At 47.1% G+C, this 26,668-nt stretch overlaps 2 protein-coding genes and 1 long non-coding RNA gene across 8 annotated transcripts in view; 1 reads left to right on the forward strand and 2 right to left on the reverse strand.

Moving 5' to 3' along the window:
* Window positions 1-3,046: 3,046 nt before the first annotated feature.
* On the reverse strand, window positions 3,047-21,991 carry LOC128401326 (alpha-N-acetylgalactosaminidase-like). 3 transcript variants are annotated; one of them, XM_053364204.1, is made up of 8 exons: window positions 21,649-21,991; window positions 18,811-18,982; window positions 17,643-17,817; window positions 15,501-15,678; window positions 14,798-14,892; window positions 13,368-13,529; window positions 8,923-9,120; window positions 3,047-4,085 (listed from the first exon to the last, which is right to left on the reverse strand). In XM_053364204.1, the coding sequence occupies exons 2-8, from the start codon at window positions 18,963-18,965 to the stop codon at window positions 3,825-3,827; spliced, it is 1,224 nt and encodes a 407-aa protein (XP_053220179.1). In that variant the 5' UTR covers window positions 18,966-18,982; window positions 21,649-21,991; the 3' UTR covers window positions 3,047-3,824. The 3 variants fall into 3 exon arrangements, with proteins under 3 accessions (XP_053220179.1, XP_053220181.1, XP_053220180.1); XM_053364206.1 differs by lacking the exon at window positions 18,811-18,982; XM_053364205.1 differs by lacking the exon at window positions 21,649-21,991 and having other exon boundaries at window positions 18,811-19,623.
* On the reverse strand, window positions 11,294-13,357 carry LOC128401327 (uncharacterized). The gene is made up of 3 exons (XR_008327458.1): window positions 13,196-13,357; window positions 12,467-12,749; window positions 11,294-12,058 (listed from the first exon to the last, which is right to left on the reverse strand). It is a non-coding gene; the product is annotated as an uncharacterized LOC128401327 (long non-coding RNA).
* Window positions 21,992-22,090: 99 nt separating the features above from the next.
* The window catches only part of ZC3H7A (zinc finger CCCH-type containing 7A), a 28,930-nt gene continuing 24,352 nt past the window's right edge, over window positions 22,091-26,668 (forward strand). For 2 of the 4 annotated variants that reach the window (XM_053364201.1, XM_053364202.1), the window contains exon 1: window positions 22,091-22,215. The gene's annotated coding sequence lies outside the window, so the exon portion shown is untranslated. The remainder of the gene's footprint in view (window positions 22,216-26,668) is intronic. The other 2 variants (XM_053364199.1, XM_053364200.1) reach the window with 1 other exon arrangement.

Below are 26,668 nucleotides of genomic sequence, written 5' to 3' on the forward strand. Positions count from 1 at the left end.
TGCTGAACTCACCCATTCCTACTTCACTGCAAGCTTTCTGACATGCGGGAGATTCTCTTTGAAGCAGGGTTTTCCACACTGACACCGTTCACCAGCTGCGGAATCCTCTGGGCATCTCCCAAGGAATCCTTGTGTGCTGCAAAGGATTCTGGGACATGCTCGGTCTGAACGAAGCACTGGTCAGACCTGCTTTGCATCATGTGACTGTTTGCCCTGGAACACACTCAGTGCTCCTCCACAATGTTGAAAACTGCAGCCAACCTTTGCCATGGTGAATTATTTGACTCTCATCAGCTCCAGTCAACATAATCAATAGGCTGCTCCATACATTTAAAGCACTCCCCCACCTGCCAAAAACAGAATCCTGGGATCTGTACTTTAACCGCCACTGCCACCCCCCCACTTCCTAGCCCTGACCTGGTAGCAGATACAGAGAGAATGAACCAGACACACAATCTGTTGCGTGTTGACACACCTGCTGAAAAACGCTGGGCAATGTCAGAGGAGTGGGAGTCAGCCCCCCCCAAATATTTATGCTAGAAGGTCTGGACTGTAAAATGAAAACATATTATGCAATCCCTGAGATCCCAGGAGCTGGGGTGTGGCTTAGGCGGCCAGAGGATAGAGGATCTCTCTCCTCAGCCTTCCGCTTTCCAGAAACAAAACAAGATGTTTAGGAAAGTTTTTTATATTTAATGCTGTATTGTTTTTAAGTCTCGATTGGGAGCCGCCCAGAGTGGCTGGGGAAACTCAGCCAGATGGGCAGGGTATAAATAATAAATTATTATTATTATTATCTCTTTCCTGATTTTCACCCCCCCTCTCCTCCTTTCTGTGTTTTATCTTGCATAACTTGAACTTGGGTTTGTTTGGACTGAGTTGCACCTGCAACCTTGCCCTTGTTTGTGACTTTTGCTAAGATGCACTGTTTTGCCAAGGGCACCCACAGGACACTTTCAGAGAAGCTGGTCTGCCACTTCTGGTCTTCACACTGATAAGCCCTCGATAAGCTTCTCAGTCTCTTTCCTTTATTTGTGCTTCCTGCAGCAAGCAAGGAAGGAGCCATGCAACTATGGCTCCCATCTTCAAGAAAAGCCAAGTGATTTGAATCTCTCCAAAATGGAGATTCTAAAGCCTACGTCTTTGCTAACCCAAAGATTGCATGATCGCTTTGTAAGGAAACCAATTTTTTCTTTTTTAAAAAAGTTGCTCGGAACCCCTTTCATCTTTGCTTTACTGTCAGCAGATGAGTAAAATATTCACCTATGATTTATTCTAGCCTAAATATTTTCATGGGAACATTGGTTTAAAGGTGAATGAGGGCAGGTGTAAATCGAACCGAGTTTTGATGTGCTTGGAGCCATCACCTCTGTGCTAACTCTGCTATGAGAGAGTAAGAAATCTCTCTCCAATACTTAACCACTATAAGGTGACACATTTACACCATGAAGTGGACACTGTAAAATGACAGCACATGTGAAACTTGGGACTGGGAGATCTTACAAGTTTATTTGTGGGGTTTTTTTAAATGTCTATGCTGTCGTTTCTCTCACTAGGGAACCAAAAGCAGCAAACACCACTGAAATACAAAACTATCAAAAGAATATCAAAACACAACACTGAAATAAAGCAATCAGCAGTCAGAACAAAAAAGGCAAAAAAAGAAGAAGTCCTTGCTTCAGCTTCCCCCAAAGGACACTTAAAGAGCAAAGTCTTCCACCAGGAGCCAGAAGGCATACAGGTCTCCAAAGAGTGCAAATTCCAGTTGACACCGCAACCAAAAAGTCCCTGCTCCACCTAGTCAAACCTCAATGGGTTGGGAAACCCAGAGTAGAGCCTCAGACGCTGGTGCGTACAACAGGTCACACCTGGGAGAAGGTGGTCCATAGAGGTTAGAATTGATATCAACAACTATAAAAAAAAGTGGCACATTATCTGCGTAGTCCTGCTTTAGTTTCAGGGAGTATGTTGAAGTCAAGCACTCTGTGAAGAAGCTTTATTAGCAGGGCAGCGGTACTTGCTGGCAATGTTAATTGCTCCTGTGCAACTATTATAAACCTATGTTTTACTGCAAGTTAATTGCTGTGGCTTTAGGGACAGCCATAAAGCATACAGGAAGGAATGCAACGGACAGGTGAGTCTGCCTCACTTGAACTGGACCCTAGGGGTCCATTATCTGTTATATCCACAGCAGCCGAATCAGCTGCCTCTTTCCAGCTGCCTCAACACAGGGTCACAGCTCCCTGCGAAGTTCTCCTCCACAAGCCCCAATGAAAGAAATGGGAGTGTGCCCCCAGAGAGGTCAGGTCTGTCTGTCTCAAGCCCTTCAGGGCACCCAAAATCTGGGCTGTGTCTGATGATCACACGCAGCCCTGTAGCCACATTTGTTTAGATGTGAACTTGCATTCTGCACAACTCCTGTTACTTCCTCTGGGACTCATGAAGGAGAAGACTGCATTGCAGATCCAGCTCCCGGACGCTTAGGTTTTTGCCTGCTCCATACATTTCAAAGCTTACAACAAAATAAAATGCTATGTTGGTTGCAGTTCTTAAACAGGCAACTGTTTGCTTCTGAAATTATAAAGGCACAAACCTCTGTCACTGAAGAACACTTTTCCCCCCCGGTTCTATGGATCGCGTAAATTAATTCCTCTACTACCAACTGCCTGAAGTTAGGTGGAAAGATAGTTAAAACTGACTGAAAGGGCTTTTCGGTGTTGGGCCGTTGCTGTGAAAGAGGCTCTTCTGCCAGATTAAGGCTGCAAACGCACAATACATTTAAAGCACACGAATTTCCCAAGGAATCCTGGGGGAACTGTCATTTGTTAAGGGTACTGGGAACTGCAGCTCTGTAGGGGATAAACTACAGTTCCCAGGATTCTTTGCGTGTGGAGGGGGGGAGGAATATGTTTTAAATATAGGGTGCATATGCAGACCATATCAAACCAGCAGATACCAGAAAGCATTCCTTTACTTACCTAGGAGAGCTACTTTCAAGTGTTAAGATATAGTTAAGAAACCCCTTTCCCCCTGCACAGAGATTCCATGTGCAGCACAGTGTGAGTTGGGCTGTCTTGCAGTAAGAGAGACAAAGAGGGTTTGTAAGAAAGAGAAGCTGTGCTCCTGCAGCCCAGGAGACGGGGGAACCCCTTCTCTCTGAACGGAAAGAAATGGAAAGAGAGCCAGGCCATCAGAGGACACAACCATACAATTAAAACCAGTACGACTTCATTGATTTGGGAGAGGGACTGGAGACCTGAGCGACAAAGGACAGGGCACTTCCATGATTTTCCAGGTAATCCTAAATGAGGATGGAGGGAAGGATATGCGCTTAGCTTCCAAACTGCCCCTGGTTCCTGCTATCTTCAAGGGCTGCGCCACACACAACACTTTTGCAGCAGTTGTTTTCCTGCATGGCTGAAGGTGCCAATGGACAGACATGGGCCATTCTGCGCCATGTGCATAAGCTTTGGTGGAAACTCTCTGCGCAGCAGTGGGAATTGCACCCTCCCTCTTGTGCAGTTTTGTGAGGTTAATCCAGAAAAGGTAATTCCCGTGGAGGCAGCTCCTTTGGGGTCCTGCAACTCTCTTCCACACAGGTAGGTACATACTTCTCAAGAGAGTTTTCTAAATATTCCCAAAACACCCAGAGAAATTGGGTGGAGGGTCCAGCTTTTCCATGGTTCTGTTTATCTCCTGCGCCCGTTGCCAAAGCCCTCCACAAGGAGGAAGAAGAAGCTTTCGTGCCTTGGCTGCTGATTTCCTTAGCTGTCGGCTTCCTGTGTGACATCTGAAGCACATTGAGTCCTTGCGGAAAGGGAAGATCAGCACAAAGGCCTGAGGAAGAACAGGACCACGCCGGTCGGAGGGACCTTGGTGCGAATGGGGTCGTTGAGCTTGTAGGTCCCCATGAACAACTTTTCCAGCACTTCATAGACCTTGTAGCCTGCCTTGCAGTCCAAAATGCCCAGAAGTCCCAGAGTCGTCACAATTGGCTTCGGTGCTCCATCAGTGCCGTTGTTCATCACTGCTACCGCGAACTGGCCATTGACGAGGGGCCTCTTCCATACTTCCAAGTGTTGGCTCTGTCAGGCAGAGATGGGGAGAGGCTTGGTTACTGACATTTAGCTTTATGCTGGGAAACTACTGGGTAACTCACACCTTAAAGATCTAAAATAACGCCACACCTGTTATAAACGCAATCAAAGACCTCCTGCAGGCACCACCTCATCAGAAGGTCAAATGTGTCTGTCATGGACTGGCTGACTGGATACAGAGGAATGGTGGGAGACACCAGCTGGGGAACCCCCAGGGGAAGAAGGCTCAGAGCCTGGGGATTGGTGGTGGGATGACAATGAGCGGTCGGAGAGAGAAAAGAGAGCAGACTGGGAGGAGCAGGTGTCAGAAGCAGAAGAGGCAACAGGGTTTAGTGAGAAGGGAGAGTCTGTGCCAGAGAGCAGTCCAGAGGCAAAAGCAGAAGCGGGGTGTGTGTGTGTGTGTGTGTGTGTGTGTGTGTGAGAGAGAGAGAGAGAGAGAGAGAGAGAGAGAGAGAGAAGAAGAAGCAGAGTTGAGACAGGCTGCTGAAGAAGCCAGGGAGTCTCCCCCTCCTGCTGCCACCAGGTCCCCTCCCTCCTGGTCTCCTAGAACACGCAGAGAAAGGAAACGAGCAGAGATGGGTTGTGCATAGAAACAGCTGCAACTGCTTTGGAAAGACCCCTGAAGAGGAGAAGCCTTAGAGAGTGCTGGCAAGGCAGGGACCTTCAGTCCTTGCAACTGCCTCATTGGGACCTACTGTGATCACTAGGCCTGAATAAAGAGCTAACTGCGCTGACACCGTGTTTTCTTTATTGTTGACCTACGCTCAACTCTGGGTCCTGACACGTATAATGTAGGAATCCAGCCTACTCTTTTGAATTCCCTCCCTTTACACTAGGTGTGAGGGAGCTTTGGCCCTCCAGGCGTTGATGGACAACTCCCACTGTCCCTGGACACTATGTTTGCTAGGGCTGATGGGAGTTGATGGTGGGCCAAAGGTTCCCCACCCCTACGTTGCATACTAGTCAGGCTCCATCTTTCTCATTTTGAACATGGAATTGTTTTTAAATGTTTGCATTGTGTATATTTATGTAACTGGTTTTAGACGTGTTTACGCTTTTCTTTTTTATGGTTGCAGCTCACAATCTGCATTACAATTGACTTTCGTACAGCGCCCAGTCATTTGGACATTGGATAAATATTTATCACTGGGCATTGCCATCACCACAATTACCATTCATTCATAAGCTGCTGCCTTGACACTGTGTACAGGAAATGGCAGCGATTCCACCCAAGCCATCTGGCACCGGACTGCTTTGTCAAAGGGTCTGGTGACCTACAATGCACACGATCTCTGCGCTGCGCCAACGAACAAAATTCGTAGTTGCCTTATACTGGGTCAGACTCACTGTCTGGCAAAGGCTCTTCAGGGTTTCAGGCAAGAAGTCTACCTGGAGATGGCGGGAATGGACCCTGAGACTATTTGCATGTGAGGCAGAGCTATGCAGACTTCCGCTCCTGCTTGAGGTCACTGTCCATGCAACACTGCAGGGATGTGATACATACAGAAGTGGAGGAGTTTGCGGGAGGCAGTGATGGTGTTACTCCTGATGGTCAGCATTTGTTGGCCTGCCTCCAATAGGAAAATGACTGTGGCCATAGGAAGTGACAATAAACTCTTTATTAGCAAAACAGCATCTGCACAGGAGTGTCAGGCCTAATGAGCAACTCAGGTCTTGCCCCCATGAAGCAGTTGCAGAGACTAAAGATCCCTGCTTCCCCACAGCTGTCTAAGTCCTGCTCCTCTCCAGGGATTTCCCCCCAAGCAACTGTGCCTGCAGGCCTGTCTTTTAGGCCTCTCCTGCTTCTGGGGGACAAGTGGGGAGTGGAGCTCATCACAGCAGGCGGGGAGACACTCATGACTCTTCATCTCTGCTTCTTGACCTCCCTCCTCTCCCGCTTCAGCTTCTGCCTCTGATTCTGCACTGCTCTCTGCTACAGACTCTCCCCGCTCACTAAGTCCTGTTATCCCTTCAGCTTCCGACACCTCCTCCACCCAGTCTTCTCCCTCTGGCCACTCGCCATCATCCCACCACCACTCCCCGGGCTCTGTGTCTTCTTCCCAGCTGGTTCCTCCGACCATTCCTCTGCACCCAGCCAGTGCTTGACAGCACAGGACTGCAGTGAATGGTTACAACATGGGCTTCTTTCAAGCTGGGGACAGGAAACCTGTAGCTCTCCAGAAGCTGCTGGACTACAACTCCCATCATCCCTGAACACTGCTCCCGCTGGCTGATGGGTACTGGGAGTCTGACAACATCTGGAGGCCCGCAGGCCAACCAAACCTGCTCAAGCAGAGTTCTGGCTATAGCCACCAAATTCCCAGTATTGGCACAACCTAATCCGGGGTGTGACAAAGAGAGTGCACAGAGCTATTATTAGGTTCGATACTCTGCTTAATTATTACCCTGCTGTGCCTATCAATCCTAGGAATTGGTTATGTGTGTGGGGGAAACCTGCAGGCCGCAACTATCAGCAGGTATCACACTCACAGCTGGAGCCTCATTACAAAATGAGGTGTGGCTCCCATTGATTTGGGATCAGGTGGAAGGGTGGCCCGTGTGTTGGAGGGACAGATATCCGGGGGAGGAGGGTGTCGCCGGAGTAATATTAATGACCAAGAAGGTAAGAAAACAAATCGCCTGCTGGTTGCAGGAAGGAGCGGGAGGGCAAAGCGCTAAGTTGCGATGCTGATCGAGTTCACATGCCACAAGGGATGAGTGTGTGCAAGGACAATTATGGAAAGAAGGAGCCGGGAGCCTGATGCTGGCCAAGGTGGCCCCAGGAGACTCAAAAGCCCAAGCTGGATCCTGCCACAAAGCCAGCTGCTGCTGCTGTGTCATCCAGCGCTTCAGTGGCCATGTGGGAACTGCTCCTAACTGCTCCTGCTCATTTGTGGCTCTTTCTTCCCCTCTGTTTACCTTGAATAGAAAAATGGTTACGCAGGACTTCCTGTTTCTGGTTTCCTGGTTTTAGAGCTTCTGCCCAACTTGGAAAATGCCACATGTTGTTTTTCTTACAAACTGGCATTGCTGAGCCTCTCCAGCCCCTCCCATGTCCCTCAGCTGTTTATAGAGATGTCCAGCTCTCAGGGAAGAGCTGTGCCTCAGCGGTAGAACATTTGCTTTGCCAAGAGAAGGCCTAAGGTTTAAGGAACAACCCCTGCCTGAAACCCCTATCAGTCTTGAGCTGCCAGTCAGGGCAGACAATACTGAGTTAGATGCACTTTGGTATAAAGCAGCTTTCTATGAATTACTCCACAGCGGTGAAGTACAGTGTTTGACATGAGAAGGCTAAGAAGCGATCTGTGTAGGCAAGCAAACAAACATCAACAAAGGCTTCATTGTATTAATCACCTTCTAAACCTCTGTCTCAGGGCCACTTACACATAAAACAGAAAAAATATTCCTGGGACTCTAGGAATCCTGCTGCAACCCTATCTTAGCGCCAGAGCACCCGCTTTGCAGGCAGGCCCCAGGTTTTATCCTGGCCACCTCCAATTAAAGCAAGGGCGGGGGACCTAAAGCCCAGGGACCAAATGAGTCCCTCCAGGCCACTCTAGCTGGTGCTCAAGACTCTCCCCAGGCCACACCCGGGAGGGCTGCCTGGTTGGCGCTGACCTGTGACACAGCCTTTTCAGTGGTAGCTCCCCAGTTGTGGAATGCCCTCCCTGGTGAGGCTGCCTTGCTACGTTATTGCTAACTTTCAGGAGGGAATGGAAAACATTCCTGCTTTTGCTGGCTGAAGAATACTGTTCCTGGCAACCCTGAGATCAGTGGATGAAAGTACCGTATTGGTCCGAATATAAGCCACACCCGCATATAAGCTGCACGTTTAAAATTGGAGGGGAGAAAAGAAAAAAAGAAAGAATACCCAAATATAAGCGGCTCCATTCCTCGCTGCTCCTGGCTGCATATTGTATATGGGGGGGGGGGGGAGGAGCTGGCTGCGTTGCCAGCGGCCTCTCCCCTTCCTCAACCTCTCTCCCTTCCCAGCCTTGGGGGAGAGGATGGGGGACTATGCACAGGGTGGCCGCCGCTTTGCCTTGTTCCTGGCTGCATACCGTAAGGTTGAGAATATAAGCCGCACTTTAACTTTTCACGGTTGGAATTTGGGCAGGAGGAAGTGAGACTTATATTCAGGCCAATACAGTATGCTTTTTATTGTGGTTGGCATTTAGAATGCTTTAATCTGTTTTGGAACGTTTTTGCTTTGATTTTTAATTGTATATCTTTTTGCAGCCCTGGGGTGCATGGGGAGAAGGCAGGGATATAATTTTAATTAAATGATGAGAATAATAATAATAATACTCCCTTCCATCTCCCCTCAAGTGATTCTGCCTGGCTGGAATGCCTTCCTGAACTAGGAGAACGCCTCATGTTTGCCTGGCTGGAGAGGTGTGTGTACAGTAACCTCGGACTCCTACGCAGCTGACTTCCGTCAAATAACTTGCTTCACTCACTTCCCCTGGCTCCACCCACTTTCCCATTGGCTCCATCCATTTTGCCTTTGGCCCCACCCACCACAGGCACACAGCTTTCAGACTGCAAAGAGGTTCCCTGCACCTGAGTTGAAGGATCTTAGGGGACAGGAAATTGTGAACGGGGGAGTTAAGACCTTGGAGAGCTGCTGCTAATCAGAATAGGGGATGCTCAGGTAGATGGACTAAATCTGGCCCTGGCACAAGGTGGCCTTGTATGTCCATATGCAGCTTAGCTGCATGGACGACCCATTCTATGGATGACATGTTTTCAGGCTCTTGCAACCACCCTAAGGATAAAGAACACTACTGCTCAGGTCCCCATCTCAGTGACTCAGTAACCGTACCTTTGCAATACGCTTCCCTTGAATCCCCAGATTGTCTTGGTTGATGTAGATGAGCAGTGGGTTCTGCAAGATGTTCTTGGCCTCGGTCGAGATAGTCCGCAAGTTACAGGACATGAAGAAAGGGGCCGCCAGCACCGCCCACAGGGCCACCTGCACTTTCGACTGCTCATAGCTCAGGCCAAAGTTACCAATGATCAGCTGGGGGGGGGGACACAAGACAAGAGAAAGAACATTTTATTCAGCAGAGTGTCATCTTCTAGAGGAAGAGCAACACAAAAGGGAAAAATGATTTACAGCTTTGAAACCGGATCCCGAATGTAAAGACAAATTGGAACGAGTTTATCCCTGATTAGGTTTGCCATGGCCTGATGGTTATTACCTTGTGGCAACACAGAGGCAGGTTTTGGTGCCAGTGTTGTGGAATGCCCTCCCTGCTGAAACATCACAGCCCTCCATATGTGCTGGCATTCCTCCAGCCCTTGAAGACACACCTGTTTAGGTAAGTGTTCCCCTGAACGGAATATGCGGTTTTATTGCTTTAACTGTTCAATGGTATTCATTATCACACTTTTTAATGGTTGATTGTATGTTTTAATGCCTTAATGGATTTGTTAATTGTGTACTTTAATTATTTACTGATTTTAATCATTGTAAAACACTTGGAAGCCATTTTGGCAAACAAGCGATATATAAATCAATAATAACCACAACATCTTATTTTAAATATTCATAGGGCACCATTCCAAGCGATTTATTACAACTACTAGCTGCCAAGGACTTGCAGAATGAGGTATTCTTATTTTGCCATTTGTAATAATAATAACTAGAAGACTGCCATTTTCTACAATGAATTACTGGCTTGCAAAGCCCTTTGTTTATACACACGCCAGTAAACCATGCAGTAACCTTCAAGGTGGACCACTATCCCTGGGGACTGCTGAGTATGGGCACCACTAAGAGTGGAGGGCAGCCCTGACTCATGGGGGGCACAATTCATGGGGGGGTTCTGCTGAATTAGCTGATCAGCTCCCATCATCCCTGACTGCTGGCCATGGTAGCTGGGGCTTGGGAGCCCTGCCTCAATTGCAGAGGCACACATTGCCCATCCCTGCTTAAGACAGCATCTTCCAGCAATGCAGACCACTTTCTTAGGATTTGTGTCAATGTCCCCTTTGGATAGGTAGATGCCTATCAAATTCATGTTGATTCTTTTTGTACACTTTGAAGTTTTTCTTGCAGTCAAGCAGTATATAAAAATAGTGTCAAATAATTCAATAAATTTCTACCTGTGGGCAGAGAAACTTGAAAGGCAGTACAGTTGTATCTTGGTTTTTGAACAGCTTAGTTCTTGAATGTTTTGGCTCCCAAACGCCACAAACCCGGAAGTGAGTGTTTCAGTTTGCAAAATATTTTTGGAAGCCGAATGTCCGATTGGGCTTCTGCGGCTTCCGATTGGCTGCAGGAAGCTGGCTGCAGCCAATCAGAAGCCGCGCTTTGGTTTTCGAACGTTTGGAAGTTGAACAGACTTCCGGAACGGATTCCGTTCAAATTCCAAGGTACGACTGTATAGGAATTAAAAGCGCTGGAAATTAAAAGGAAGCTCTGCAGAACAGAGGAAGGAAAACACCCTCTAGTGGTTACTTGGAGTGTGCAGGTTGTCAGGCTTGGTTTAGGGACTTCCCTGCCTCTCTTATCATTTGCAGTCCAAATGCCCTCCTAAATCAGACCTACAGTCTTCTTTTCTCAGATTGCCTTGGAGCTATTATAAGAACTGCAGTTTCTGGATCAGACTGAAGCCCTTCTCACCGACCATCCTGTCTCCAGAGCAACCACTCAAGATACCGTATTTTTCGTTCTATAGGACGCACACTTTCCCCTCCAAAAATTAAGGGGAAATGTGTGTGCGTCCTATAGAGCGAATGCAGGCTGCGCCGCTAAGCCCAAAGCCAGAACAGGAAGACGGAGCACTGCGGAGCGCTCCATCTCGCTGTTCTAGCTTGGGGATGGCTGCGCACACAGCCTCTCCAGGGCAGCGGGGTGTCTTCACCCCGCTGTCCTACAGAGGCTAGCAAGGCTGTTCCCAAGCCAGAACAGCGAGACGGAGGGCTCCGTCTTGTTGCTCTAGCTTGGGGACGGCTGCGCGCAAAGCCTCTGCAGGGCAGCAGGGCGCTGTACTCCTAAGGCTTCAGGGATCTTTGAGGCTGGCGGTGGGGGAAAGCAGCGCTTCCCCCCACCGCCAGCCCCACAAGCTCTGGTGAATGTACCTTGAACGCACCTTGTTTTAGAGGGGGAGAACAAGAAAAAAAAATTTCCCCTCTTCTCCCCCTCCTATGGTCCGGTGCGTCCAATGGAGCGAAAAATACGGTATCTCTGGGAAATACGTGACTGCAGCACGCAAGGTGACAGCCATTCCTCGGGGTTTGTTCCCAACAGCCAGAATTCAGAACTGTTTCTGTGCATGAAGGTTCTGCAGGGCAACATTCTGTCCTAGATGTTATTTAGCATCTAAAGGAAGCCACTGGGAGCAGACTTTAGGAGCATGGTGCCATCAGCATACTGATGACATGCAGCTCTAGTTCTTTGAATCAGGAGAGGTCATGCAAGACCTGGACTGGTGCCATAATGCTGTGGGCACCTGAGGACTGGATGAGGGGCAGTAAAGTGAGTTTGGATCCTGGCAAGGCAGATGCTCTGTGGGTAAACGGTGCTCAAATTCATGTTGCCTGTTCTGGACAGAGCTGTGCTCCCTCTAAAGGTACATAGCTTCCCCATCCTCAGAGGAAAAAGGACATGGACTCCAAGGCTATATTTGCTTGGGAGGATAGTGTGCTCTCTGTGAGGTCCTTTGCAAGTCCCAGCACCAGAGGAGTCCACAGTGACAGCACCTCTCTAGCGTTGCCTTCCAAAGACACCAGCTCGGAGGAGCTAGTAGAAACTTGGCCTTCCTACACCACTGGCTGCTGAAACTATCAGGGACCCTTTAAGAGTAGAGGCTCCACTTACTATAGGAATGGTAAGCTGCTCAAAGGAGACTGCAGGCTGATTTAAGGCTCAGTCTGGCTTTGAAGGATGTTGGAGCAACATTCAGGCCTTCCTTATTGGACTGGCAGACTATGGGAGCTATCCAGGGTGCTACCTTCAAATAAAAACATCTTGAAGGTCCCAGGCCACAGAGAGGTTAGGCTGGCCTCAACTAGAGCCAGAGCTTTTTCGGCTGCGGCTCCAACCTGGTGGAACGCTCTGTCGCAAGAGACAAGGGCCCTGCAGGACTTGACATCTTTCCGCAGGGCCTGCAAGACAGAGCTGTTCCACCAGGCCTTTGGTCAGGTCGCAGCCTGACTCCCTCCTTTGGCAATCTTTACAAAACTTTAGTTTATGGGTGCCATCAATTTTTATTTTAATTAATTTTTATAATGTTTTTATAATGTTGCACTGTTTTAGTGTTGTTAGCCGCCCTGAGCCCGGCTTCGGCTGGGGAGGGTGGGATATAAATAAAATTTATTATTATTATTATTATTATTATTATTATTATTATTATTATTACCTGGCTTGCCTTCTGACCTCTGCTTTGACTGACCTTATTTACCTAGACTTGCCCCCTGCCTTGTCTGGCCTGGCCTTGCTGGGGGCCTGATCCTGGTTTGACCTGACTTTCTGGAAGTGGTGCTGGCAATCTGTAACCTGGCTATCCCTGGCTTCTGTGCCTGGAACATGTCCCTCACTGGGGTTAGAACCCTGCCCCCACACCTCCCGGTAAGTCCAAACAGAAAAAATATTTTCCCATGTCTAATATTTTCTGCCCCGGGACAGAAATCTTTCCAGAACACCTTTGGATGTCTCCCCCCCCCCCTTCAATTTCTTTTATTATTTTTCCACAAAAAATTTAAACACACAAACAAATAAACAAGCAAACATAAATCCTAACCTTATTGTAACTAATCTTATTAACATTGTTAAGCGACTTCCTCGTATCCCCTTGTTTGAATTTCAGTGTATATCACTTTAATGGTTTCCCAAAACCAATATTCTCATAAAATTAACTTAGTCACTTAACATCTTTCTAACCTTCCCATTCGGCATTTCAACATATTAATTTATCACATTGCATATTTAAATCCTAGGCCTATCTAGTATTTGCAAGCTTTTTCAATTAAGTTATCTTAACATATTTGGCTAAGTAGTCTTTAATTTTTTTCTATTCTTCCTGGTATCCCTCCTCCTTCTGGTCACGAACTCTTCCAGTCAGGTCAGCTAGCTCCGAAAAATCGATCACCTTTGGATGTCTGCCTTCTGCAGTCCCTTCTGTGCATTGATGCTGCTACAGTGTTTCTGTCTTCTCCCTAAAAGCAACAGTCTACAATCCTAGTACTGCCCTTAGTGTTTCTCTTAGAGTCTACAAGAATTCTAAGCGGAAGGGACGGTAGTATGGGAAGAGTTGGCTTTACCGTATCAGGATCATTCCACCTTCCCGGTCCTGCAACAGGCTGAATTATGTCCTGATGATTTCCGTACCACTCAATGATGTGGAAGAGGCTGTCCCAGGAGTCTTCGATATCACCAAAATTTCTCCACAGGTTACATATTTTGCCAAGTAAGGTATAATTCACCTGGATAAAAACAGCAGGGACACAACGGCACAGACGTTGCTAGGAATCTGGTGCTGCCTGTGCGCTTGCTTCTGCACTCAAGCAGTACAAGTTCACAGGCTGAGCAAATGAACAGATACAAATCTTATAACAAGCAGCTGTTGGGTCAAGGACAGCCCCTTGTCCTGACCAGACCTGGACCAATGCAGACAAGCGACTGGTGAAGCACATACAAGTGATATACAATAACACTCCTTGCTAACTAGCTGTCTAGGCAAACTATGACTGCAGACCTGTTCTCTGTCTCAGATGCTTGGAGCAACAGTGTAATCCACCCCCTGTCCCTTCTTAACTGCCCGCCCCCTGGCTGATGCAGTCCCATTACCTTAAGCCATGGGTAGGCAAACTAAGGCCCGGGGACCGGATCCGGCCCAATCACCTTCTAAATCCAGCCGCGGACAGTCCGGGAATCAGCGTGTTTTTACATGAGTAGAATGTGTCCTTTTATTTAAAATGCATTTCTGGGTTATTTGTGGGGCCTGCCTGGTGTTTTTACATGAGTAGAATGTGTCCTTTTATTTAAAATGCATCTCTGGGTTATTTGTGGGGCATAGGAATTCGTTCATCCCCCCCCCAAAATAGTCCAACCCCCCACAAGGTCTGAGGGACAGTGGACTGGCCCCCTGCTGAAAAAGTTTGCTGACACCTGCCTTAAGCCTTTCCTTTAACGAGGAAACAACAGAAGAGGGAATGCCCAGGGGTTTTCCAAAGACATGACCCCCTCTGGGAGTTCTCCAGGCCCTCTTGCAGCTCATCTCTTCACTCCTGCTCTTTCCCCCCTTGCTCTGACTGTCTGGTCTCCTGCTCCTGACTCCTCCTCTACCAGCAGCAGTAGCCACTTCACAGGTGGCACAGAACCACACAGACCAGCAGCCCCTTTCCCTGGTTCTTCCTCCTCCCATACTGCCTCCTCTGTCAACACATTCCCCCACACCTCAGGCTCCTGCCCATCCCTGACACCCCTTGAAGGTGGTCATCCATCTCCATGCACAGCCTGAAGGTGAAGAGAGGAAAATGCCAGGCTGGTTGGTGGGCAGCGATGGAGTCCCCCTTCCCCCAGACTGGCAAAAGCACTTGCTGACCGGGGTTCTATCCAGACACAGAAACCCCCATTTATGAAACATGTCTTGTCTCCCATCTCTACCCGTGGAATAAATGGTCCCATGGTCTTGAGAATGTTGCCTGTCCCAGGGCAAAGGCAGAGACACAGAAACAGGTGCAGAAATTACCTTCGGTGGAAGGCCCCCCTCGTAGGCAGGCCAGCTGCAGGAAAAGGCAATGGGCCGTCCTGTTTTGTTCAGTGCTGCACTCATCTTTGGGTAGCCTGGGCAATAAAGAAAGACAGGGCTGTCAGCGGGCTGTTTTTAATGCTGACAAAAGCAGTGGCAGCTGCTTTGCTGGAACCGGCGGGGTGGAAAGCAGGGAGGCCAACAGCAGGTGGCACCAGAGCAAATGGTATCGTTCTCATCCTCTTCCCTGCTAAGTTCTACAAACTCAACAGGGAGCCTAAGGAGGGAGGGAGGGAGGTGGGGGTTGGCTGAGGTCAGACAGAGCTTGATGGGCCCGTGCCCCATTTGCCCAAATGAACCAGCCTTCACTGTTAAAATGACACAAGGTCTATGCAGGCATGCTGAAGCCCACTGATTTCCACAAACATTGGTACATCTAACTCAACACTAGCATCTAACTCTATTTTTGTAAACCGCTTTGAGTTTTGTTTCATTTTTGAATCAGGCGGTGTATAAATCTTATGCAATGAACAACTAAACAGGACTGCTAGTGCTCAAAAGGACTACAAAGCAAAACCATTTAATGTACCCACTGCCTTTGTGGATTACTCCATTTTAAAAAAGGGACAATCTGGGATTTGCCAGCTTCAACTGAAAATCCCCTCCTTCCTGCAATCCTCCCTGTTTATTGACAGGCACGAACCTGCTGCCTTGATGGAAGAATTGGAGAAGCAGCCATCCAGCTTCAGCATGTCAACCCCCCACTCGGCAAAGGTCTTCGCATCTGTCTCAATAGTATCCAGGGTCGTCCCAGGGTAGCCTGAGCAGGTCTTGCTGCCCAGGTCACTGTAGATGCCAAACTTCAGGCCTTTGGAGTGAACCTGGGTGAGAAGAGGCAAGAGGGAGCGCCATGACCCCGGAGTCTAGTGGGGACCATGACACAGAGTCAGAGGTTACAGTGATACCAGCTCAAGAAATGGGCCATGTTCTCGTCTCTGAGCATGATGCTGGGGATCCTGAGGCTGGCAGGCTCAGCAATCTCCTACAGTTAATGAACCTTTTTCAGCTCAAGGTCCACATTTTCTTCTGGGCAGACTTCCAAAGCTCATGTGCCACTGGTTGGTGGAGCCAGAGACAAAACTGGGTGGAGCAAAGATACAAATTTTAACTTTTTTTGTCAACTCTCTTATTTGCTTTTGTCGTATCAGCTTACTTTGCACACAGGTATTGAATCAGCACAACAGACTACAACAAAACAAAAATTCGTACAAGCGCAAATTTCCCAGGGAGCAAACACAACTGTTAAGTCTTCACTGCATTTCAAATAATGCAAAGGAGACAGAATAATTTATTTTTCTAAAGGTAAAGGGACCCCTGACCGTTAGGTCCAGTCGCAGATGATTCTGGGGTTGTGGCGCTCATTTCACTTTACTGGCTGAGGGAGCCGGCGTACAGCTTCCGGGTCATGTGGCCAGCATGACTAAGCCGCTTCTAGTGAAACCAGAGCAGCACAAGAAAACACCATTTACCTTCCCGCTGGAGTGGTACCTATTTATCTACTTGCACTTTGACGTGCTTTCGAACTGCTAGGTTGGCTGGAGCTGGGACTGAGCAACGGGAGCTCACCCCGTTGCGGGGATTCGAACTGCCGACCTTCTGATTGGCAAACCCTAGGCTCTGTGGTTTAGACCACAGCACCACCCACGTCCCAGTTGCTAAATATGCTGCATCTGAATTAAGGATCATCTTGAAAAGTCTGTTTTGAGGTGAGTTCAGTTTTGACCTTTATACAGTTTCTATACATATTCACACACCCCTCTCTATCCTCCATCCAGACAAGTAAGAGGTGTTCAGGGACCCATTCCAGTGCACCCGCTGGAGCATACTGCTCACTGCTCTCTGGGAGCTCTTTTGGTGCTGAGACAACTAACTTGCCTCATTGTGCCTTGTGGGCTCCTCCTCAAGGGCAGAAAAAGACTTAGAGTTCAATTTGTGGCGTGTATGCTTTCCATTTGGCTCTGGTTAAAATGTTTTGGCTGAAATTAAGTGAAAAGTGTGTTTCTTTATGGCCCAATTTGCACAGCACAGAAAGTTGTGCAATCCCATTCAGGACATGCCAGAGTCTGTAGGCGTCTGGTGCCTTTTGAAGAATCTTACTCTAGCAGGCATTGTAACTGAATACTGATTTTGTCATTTTAACTCATTTTCATGGTACCTCTGGTTACATACTTAATTCGTTCCGGAGGTCCGTTCTTAACCTTAAACTGTTCTTAACCTGAAGCACCACTTTAGCTAATGGGGCCTCCCACTGCTGCCGCGCCACCATGGCACAATTTCTGTTCTCATCCTGAAGCAAAGTTCTTAACCCGAGGTACTATTTCTGGGTTAGCGGAGTCTGTAACCTGAAGCGTATGTAACCCGAGGTACCACTGTATTGACTTTCTTGTACACTGCAATTAAGTGGCGTAAAAAATGTTGAAATAAATAAAAACCAATACACAAGAGGGCTCTTTCATGCCTTCTTGTTTGTGCCAAACGGAAACAAACCATGATCCTGGCTTGCTGTGTCTGAATTAGGCATCGTGGCTTGTTTTGCTCCATTAAAGCACAACTAGCAAGCCAAGAAACTATGACTAGATTAATACTATTAATTAAATTGGTTAACCAATTGTCACACAAAAATAGCATATGTAGAAGCACCTTTGCACATACAAAGTCTGTAAGAAATACATAAAGCTATCCCCTCTGAAAACTACAACAGAAGCTTAATCTTAAGTAGCTTTTTTCTTGCAGCTTTTAGAGAAATCTGAAAGCTTTCAGAACAAATGCATTTTATTGAACTTACGTAATCGGCAAGGGCTTTAATGCCACTGGGGAACCTTTCGGGGTTTGGCTGCAACCTGCCTTGCGCATCTCTTTTATTTGCTGCCCAGCAATCATCCAGGTTGACATACTTGTAGCCGAGCCGCAACCATCCGTCGCCAGCCAGCCTGTCTGCCATAGCCTTGATCAAGTGTTCACTGTTAATGAACAAGTTAGAAAGCTAGTGTGAACAGGGCCTTGCTGTGTTAGAAAATCCACCCTTTATCAACTCTTTCTGGAGCTGCTCTGCCTAATGTGATTGAACTTGACAAACATCAGCCTACACTAATACATAACATGCTGAAAACAAAAATGAAAAAACCAAGATTTTCAGAGATGATCTTTAAGATGCTGGAGCTTAGCTGCATAGAGAGGAACACAGAATTGTCATGCAAGCCCTTTAAAAGAGGGCTGGTTATAAAAAGCCTTTTGATAAAATGGAATCTTCAGGAGACATTATTAACATTGGGGCAACCAAGGCACTGATTAAACAGGCTGCAAATTGCAACAGTACACTTGAAGCCTAGGTTTGTTTAGGTACGGCAATGGAAGAGTCTCACAATCTCTATTTAAAAGAGTGGAAACAACTTGTTTAAAGTTAGCCTCAGCAAAGCAATGCCCACCATCTGAAAAATGTTTTGTTGCCTCATTGTGGGATGAGACATGGCCGGACTTCCCTGAAGCATCACTGAAGGTATGGGGGGGGGGGAGCTCTTAGGCAGGGAAAAGAGAAGACTGTGCCAGATCTCATTGCTGTGTTCTTGGTTTCAAAGGGATATAAGTGTAGGGAGCTGAAATAAGCCTGCAGGTGCATCTGTTCAAGTAAGCTAAAATTTCCTTAGGTCACTGGTGTAGTTTTCCTCATTAGAATGATAGGTTCCAAAAAACTTAAGGTTCAAGCCACGAAGAGTAGCATGTGTGTTTCATGCACCTTCAGTTGATGCAGACTTCAGGTAAAAACCACAGGCAGACAACCCCTACTATTGCATTAATGGTTCGCTAGGATGTAAAGAACAAACCAAACCTGTGGAATTCCTCACTTTATGACCATTCCCCCCTCCCTGCAATTCCCCCCCCCCCAAAGCTATTGTTTTAATAACAGCATCCAAGTCAACAGCTTCAGTACAACTTTTTCAGCGCATTTCCCCCACCTGATGCAGTTGTCAGGATCATTTTTGCAGTCTGTGTTACATCTAAAACGTTCCCAAGGCACCCAGCCCATTGGCGGAGTCTTCAGCAGTCCGTTATCCAGGGAAGCACAGCAGGCTGCAAGGCCCAGCAATATCCCCAGGGAAAAGTGCAACATGATTCAGACACCACCCCCTGTAAAAATCAGAAGAGGGCACATCTGATCATGGCAGGTGGAGCAAGGTTGTTTTCTCCTGCTCTGGAGGGTAGAACCTGAACCAATGGCTTCAAGTTAGATTCAAGAAGATTCTGACTAAACACTAGGAAGAACGTTTTGATAGCAAGAGCTGTTCGATAGTGGAACAGACTCCTTTGGAAGGTGGAACCTTCATTGGAGGCTTTTAAGGAGAAGTTGGATGGTCATCTGTCATGGATGCTTGATATGAGCTTATTGCATTGTAGGGGGTTGGACTAGATGACCCTCAGAGTTCCTTCCAACCATATGACTCTATGATTCTATAATAATCCAACATATTACTTCATTTCAGTGGTTTCAAATAATTTCTGATGTTTGAGGCTCCTTATATGCATCTTTGGTCACCACAGGCAAAGACAATAAGCAAACGGGAAGCAAAGGAAGAGGTACCATGTTGCCTTTTCTAATTCCAGGTTGTTTTACTAAGCAATAAGCACCTCTAGTACAGCATTTATTTATAATTCCATTTATGACCCACTTCCCAGGAGGCAGCATGGAGCAATTAACAGTAGAATAAAAATACATGTCAAGCAATTGCATGCATAAAAACCAATTAAAATAGTTTCTTATATACATACATACATACATACATACATACATATACTGTACATACAAACACATATCCATATACACACGAAAGCACATATAAAATAAATTCAAATTCAGAACACATACCTACTGAGATAATTACAATTGTTATTATTATTACCCGCCCTTCACCAGCAGGCCCCAGGGCAGGTTACAATCATTTAAAAGTAGAATTATAAACAGCTAAAACAGATTACATTCACAAGAGATGAATATATATATTAACACTATATATTGAAGATGCCACACCCACCTCTGCAGGGAGGGGTTTCTGCAACTTAGGGGCAACCACAGAGAATGCCCTCTCCTGGGCCCCCCCCACCCCCACCCTTCCAAGGGTGGTGGGACAATCAAGATGGCTCCCTCTGTTTATCTTAACACCCAAGACGGGCTGTAAGGAAGGAAGTGGTCTCTCGGATCCTTGAGGCCTAAGTCATTTAGTGCTTTAAACACAAGGGTGAGAAGCTTGAATTGGGACTGGCAAGCAATGCAGCTGTTTTAGAACAGGAGTTATACGGGTTGGAACTCCAATTAGTAATCTGCCCACTGGATTTTGGACCAATTGAAGTTTCCAAGTTCTTTTCAATGACAGCTCCAGGTACAGTGTATCACAATAATGCACTCTGGAAGGGTTTGTAGCTGGTGAATCAGGTATAGCAGGACACAGGCAATCTTAACCACTGAGGCCATCAGGGCCTCAAGTAACAATGTTGGTTGGACCCAGAAGTAACCCCCCAAGCTATGAACCAACTCCTTGCAGGGAAGTGCTACTCTATCTAGAACCCTGTCTTACTATTTTCTGGACTCAGTGAATAACACCACTGTCTCTTGGAGAGTCAGATCTCCATTTAGGAGAGACTTTTAGAACATATTCAATAGGCACCAGAATAACAGAGAAGGCACCTGTCTGATATAAAACTAGTGAGAGTTAAGGACACAAGAACCTGCTGGATCAGGTCCATAGCCCAGCATCCTGTTCTCATGGTGGGCACCTAGATGGCGTTGGAAAACGCAAATATTTCCAAAGGGCACGCGTCACCACACTAAAGGCCTGATTCCAACATTGTGCTGAATGGACCCCTGATGGGATGGTTATCTGCTGAATGCCTTCTCACACAGAACACAATGATGGGGTTGGGAACATAAATGATGAGACAATCTCATCCCCTGTATATCCACCCAAAGAACTGCTGATCACTCCATTATGCTTGTGGCATGAATTACTGCTTCAGTCCCTGCTGAATTAAGTTTTCTGCAGGAATTCCTCCACCTCCCTGCCTACCCATCAGGTTAGGCAATCCTAGCCACCAAAATGCATTCACAAGCTTGTGGAATCTCATAAGCATGCCACCAAAACCAGTATGCAACAAAACGTTTTGAGCTGATGGCACTGCACACTGGGAAGTCTCTCAGTGATGGCTCCCCTGCTGCTGTGCCCTTGTCTGGATAAGGCCACCCACTACATTTGGCTGCAAAAGTGAGCAAGTCTGACGACTAAAACAGGTTTCAAAGGTGCCAGAATTATGACCTTTAAGGAGTTTTTGAATTTCTGTAATGTGTTTTTTTTAATTTATGGGTAGGGAGCCATTTTACCCCTTCTCTATGCGATTCCCCTCACTGCATTTAGGGTTTTGAATGGCCTTTTCGAGCGTCATCAGAGTGACGACACAAGGGCTGACTGTGACGTCAGTCGGAGAAAGAAAACGCCTCCACTTATCATCGAGGGCCCTTTAAAACACGCCCCCTCGGGAAAGCTTCTCCCATGTTCCAGGAGGGTCGTGCGCAGGCGCATTGTCCCTGGTGGTTTGAAGGCGGGAGGGTACGCGAGGCCACCACAGCCCGCATGCGCAGTACAGCCGGTTCTCTTTTCTCCTCAACCTGACAGCCGGTCACGTTCCCCTCCTGAGACAAACGCCGGTGACTAACCCTTCGGGTAAAAGATGATGGCAGGCGACGCCCGCACCCCATCTACCAGCGGCGCCCCCTGGAAAGCCTCCCGCACCCCCGCCTCATTTACCCGCCTTTCCTCAGGAACACAGAGCAACTCTAATTCCCGGTCAGGGAAAGGGCGGGACTCGCAGAGATCGGCGGTTGGCCGGACGCACGCGCCCTATCAGCGGTGCCGACGCATAGCACGGCAGCCAACGGCGGGAGGGCTCCTGTCGGTTCGACCAATGAGGAGACGGCGAACGAGGCAGCGGAGGCGTGCCCTGGGAATCAAACGACAGCCAATGGGAAGCGGCGGCATCTCTGTGAGGGGAAAGCGAGAGCGGCGTCCGAGGCCCCGCCTCCCATAGAGCCCACGTCGCTCCCCGCCTCGTCCAATCAGCCGAAGCCGCGCTTGGAGGAGGCTCCCTCATTGTGGCGCCGCCAGGCGGCCTCCGAGCGGTAGAGGGCGCTGCGGGCGAGAGGAGCCGGGGGCCTTAGGCCGGAAAGGCACGCCAGAGGAAGGAAGCGCGGAGAGGGAGAGAGAGAGACGGAGAGGCAGAGAAAGGGGCCTGGCTCGTCGTGCCTCCGCCGTGCTGTCTTCGCCTCCACAGCAGCAGCAGGAGCAGCTACACGGCCTCCTGGCCTGAGGGAGCAGGTGAGGCCCGCGCCCCGAGGCAAGGGGAGGCCTTCACCGCCCGGCAAGGCCTGCGAGGGAGCGGGATGGTGGCGCGGCTCCGCCTCCCGCCTCGGGCCGGGGCTGGGGGCGGGGAGGTGGACGAGGCTCACGAGGAGCCCCCTTGTTGCTCTTTGGGAAGGGAAAGGGGTGCCTGTGGCCCCAGGGAAAAGGGGGGCGGAGGAGACAGGCCTTAAATAATGTCCAGATTTTTTGGGGGGACGACGACACACACGCTACGGGCGGTCTAGAAATATAATAATAAATAATAATAAATAGCGGCACAAGCCTTCCTGAGCCTGGATCTTGCCCTTCCGGAGGCGCGCGCGACGTGGTGCTCCTTGGTTTGACGGGTCAAGAAGAGGCTACGTCGCGGGAGGTGGTTTGGGGCAGGGAGCCGGGATGGTGCTCGGCATTCCCGCGCGGAAGCTCAAATGCGGGCGAGGCCGAAGAACCTCCCCGAAGTCCCGTTGGCACCTTGGAGGCGAGGGCAGATTGGTTTCCCGGGCGCGCGTGTAGCGGGAGCTGTGGTTGCCGCCGATCCTCCTCTGCCTTGAAGGTGCCAGGAGGGCGTCTGGTTGAATGAGATGGATGCCCGCGCCTTGTCGGCAAAGTTCTTCTGGTGGCTGGCGATGCCGAAAGGAAATTTATTAAAAGGGGTGTACACGCGTGTGGAAGAACACTAGTGGGAGTTTGCACGGCTGTTTGGCAGAAAGAGAATTGCTAGCCTACAGGCGCTTGTATGTCACTACTCCTATATGGAAGTGGTGTGAATAACAGCCCGTGGAGGCTCTGGATCTTCAAGGAGGATGAACTTTTAGGTTGCCAAAACTTCTATCTAAGCGACTGGCATAAAAGAGAGCAACGTAATAGTATTTGGTTGAATGCTTGAGTTTTCATTGGTACCTCAAAATTGTTAGATTTAATAACAGGCACAGAGACTTTTGAAGTTTCTGTATGGCTGCTCTCTCTTCTTGTGGCTTCCATCCCACCCCTCTGTTTCTCCCACCAGTTCAGTTGTCATGATTTCATGGCCTAGAAAGGTAGCTGTGGCTTAAGTTGTGGCAGATCTGAGATGTCTTGAGTCCCTTCCGTGGCATGGCCATATCTGCATTCCCCATTAGAAAGAAAGGTGTTAGTTGATGGCCCAATTCCTCTCATTTGTACTGTGCCTTTACTACTTGCTTGTTATTCTTTTCTGATCCCATTTTTATTAACTTGTTACTGGAACCAATTCCCTCCTGTAAGACTAAATTGAAGAGAGATCTGTGTTCATGAGGACCCTTTGGGTTGTGGCACCCAAGTTTGAGCTCTGTGTCCTGTGAGACGTTTCTGCCTCTCCACCCCACCTCCATTTGTTGTCATTTTGACAATCAGTTAAAACCCAGCTCCATTGTTTGGAATCATTTAATTCCCTCTTGACTGGTTGGTACTTTGCTGCTGCAGGCTTACTTTTGCTGCTCACGTTCTGTTTATTTTTAGCATGTATGTAAACTTAACTCTTTTGTAATTGTAAATTTTTTATTGTGACACTTCATGTACTGTTTGGCCTTCCTCTAAGGTTGATTAGGTTTCATTGGTGGCCCCACACGTGGACTTCCATCTCCAAGTACTTCATTTTGCTGCCTTTCTCATAGGCTTTAAGCAGACCATAAATACTGTTTTATTCCACCAAGCTTTTTATCTGTTTTATTGCTGGCCTCTTCCATATAATTTTGCCTGACATGTTTCCTTATACCATTGTTGCATTGCCTTAAATATGAGGTAGAAGTGAAATAAGTGTATTTATACTGCTGTGTGGGCACCTTTTGGCAGCAAGGCAACTTATGAACGCCAGTAAATTAAGTAAAATGAGGCCAGCATGTGCTCGGGATTGTCCATATGTTGACAACAAAAGCATACTGAATTGTATAGGAAGCAAAACTGAAATAGAAACTGCTTTAGGAATTACTGCACAATACTGTAAACTGAAGCTGTAAAAAATACTCTGCCCATCAGTCAGGCTTCTCTTTTAGCTCATTTTTTGATGCTGCTGTTCTCCATTAAAACTGAATATATGCAGAGGCAGACCTTTCATGGGATTATTAGATTATTTTCCTATCTCAAAATGAGTGCAGTATCTTGAATCTTCCTACTGTACCCGGAGGCAGGTTTGCTGTCTAGAACTCTCCAGTCAATTTTAAAATGGATACAATGTATAAGAGAGACTTCTATGTACCTCAAGCAGTTTATTCTGCCCTCGTGGGCTGAACAGTGGTGGTTTCAGCGTTAAACAGTATAAAATAATGTCATATGTCTGAACCACATGACAATACAAAAGCGTTTCTGCACTTTAAAAAAGAACAGTATAAAATAGTAACTCTGAGGAAGTTTTTTGTGCGCTCACATTTTTCTCATAACAGTTTCAGTTTTATGTTGCAGCAATTGGAATTATTATTATTATTCGGTTTCTAGCCAAAAAAATTCTAGAGTCTAGTGGCATTTTAGCAACTAACACATTTATTGTAATAATAAGTTTCTGTGGGCCAGAACTCGCTTCCACTGATGCATGAAGTGGTTTGCCTAACTGATTTCATACACTACAGCAGGGATGAGAAACCTGTTGGACTCCACCTCCCATCAGCCCCAGCCAGCAAAAGGCATTGTAGTCCTGTGTTTGGAGGAACACAGGTTTCCTGCCCCATGCACAACCAAAGCTACCTTTATCGGGACCTTGGAAATGTGAGAGGTTAGTTTATGATTGCCACGAAGAGTGACATTTTAGAAAGTTGCCTAATTCAGTGTTGACACCAATTTACTGAGGGTTAAAACACAAAATTGGTACCTTCTGGTGCACCATTCTAACTTCTTTGCCCCTGCTCCTCTCTTGTGCTAATTTGGTAACAGGTTGCTTGCATCAAACGTTCCCTTTGTCAGGTATAGTTCCTCTCTCTTGATAGTTAACAGGGTTATGCAGGGCCCCCCTTCTAAATTTGTTTTTGCAATAATGGAATAAAAAGTGACTCTTCTCAATGTGCTGGTGCCACTCTTTGTTGTGATTGTTTGCCTAGGAATTGTCAATGATTTTATAATTGCAAGCACAATAATTCTATACAGGGGATTGTAGCAGCCCATCTAGTAGTTGAGAGTCTGGTGTTTACTGTTGCCTGCCTTCTTCCATGAAGCCTCAGCATGAGGAATTCCAGTGCAGTTCTAAGAAACAGCTCAGAATTCTTGTGATGTGTGCAGAAGAGCAGGTGTGGGATTTCTGAGTATCTACTAATCATTTCTAATTCAATCAGTTGACAATGATGGCTCCATTTGGTACAGACTGCTTTGGAAGTTAATTTGGAACTGAGACTGCTGTCAATTCCTGACAAGTCAGTTGTTACCCTAAGCTTGAAAGTCAGAATTTCTATCCAAACCAGATATGTATAATTGCAGATAATTCTTTCTCTCTAAAATCAGTGTTTCTACCCCTTGCCCTCCTTTAGCTACCATAAAAAATCCCCCACACACTTTTAAACCTGGCTCTCCTTTTTATTTTATGAAATGGATTTAAATTTTGTGACTTTTAATTTTTTACTTATATTGCACATATTTTTAGAAACACATACATCCCCCTCCCTAAGATCTTCATACACCGACCGATTTAGAAACACTGCTTTATAATGATTCATTCCATTGTGCTACTACTTATGGCTGCATTTCAGAAATATTTCATTGGCCCAGTTTTCATGTACACCAAATTTAATGGTTTGTTCTTTCCTTACTAATGGGGAGAGTCTGAGTCTGCTGGGGGCAGTTTACTGTTTCTACCTGTAGGTCCTCACTGAGAGGTCTTTTCCCTTTCCCACCCCTCCAGGTACTACTGAAGAGCATACTTGGGTAGAGGCAGTGGGGTGCATTCTGAGTCTGCTTACTAATGTAGTTTGTTTAGAATGAAACAAATCATAATCCCTGGTTTGATATAATGATAAGCCATGTATTGTGCGTTGTTTCTCTTGTGTGCTTGTAAGGAGGAACAAAGAAACCAAAGTTGTCATTAACTTGGTTATATTGTGATGTGCAAGGAGACCATACCAATCTCTTGTTGATCATTCTGGAACTGTCTGCTATGTTGTTGCTTTCGTGCATTGGGGGGAAAATAATTACATGAGATTTAATTGATTTTTGTCCAATGGACAGTTCTGGAGTCTTTTTTTAACCAGTTTGGTGTATTTGTATCTATGTGCTGTTGGGTGGTGTCATGTGTTAAGCCGAATTCCTTTTAAACGTTATCTACTTATATTTTGTGAACACATAAGCTGTATTCAGATGTAAAGGTAAACCATGATTTAGTGTCACAAGAAGCCTAGGCTTTCTGCATGGAGGAGATTAACTGCAGTTGAACATATCTTCTGACCACAAACTATGGTTAATGGATTTTATTAACAATGGTTTGAAGTTCCTTTTT

This window comes from Podarcis raffonei, chromosome 14, assembly GCF_027172205.1.
Source record: "Podarcis raffonei isolate rPodRaf1 chromosome 14, rPodRaf1.pri, whole genome shotgun sequence".
Classification (NCBI taxonomy): domain Eukaryota; kingdom Metazoa; phylum Chordata; class Lepidosauria; order Squamata; family Lacertidae; genus Podarcis; species Podarcis raffonei.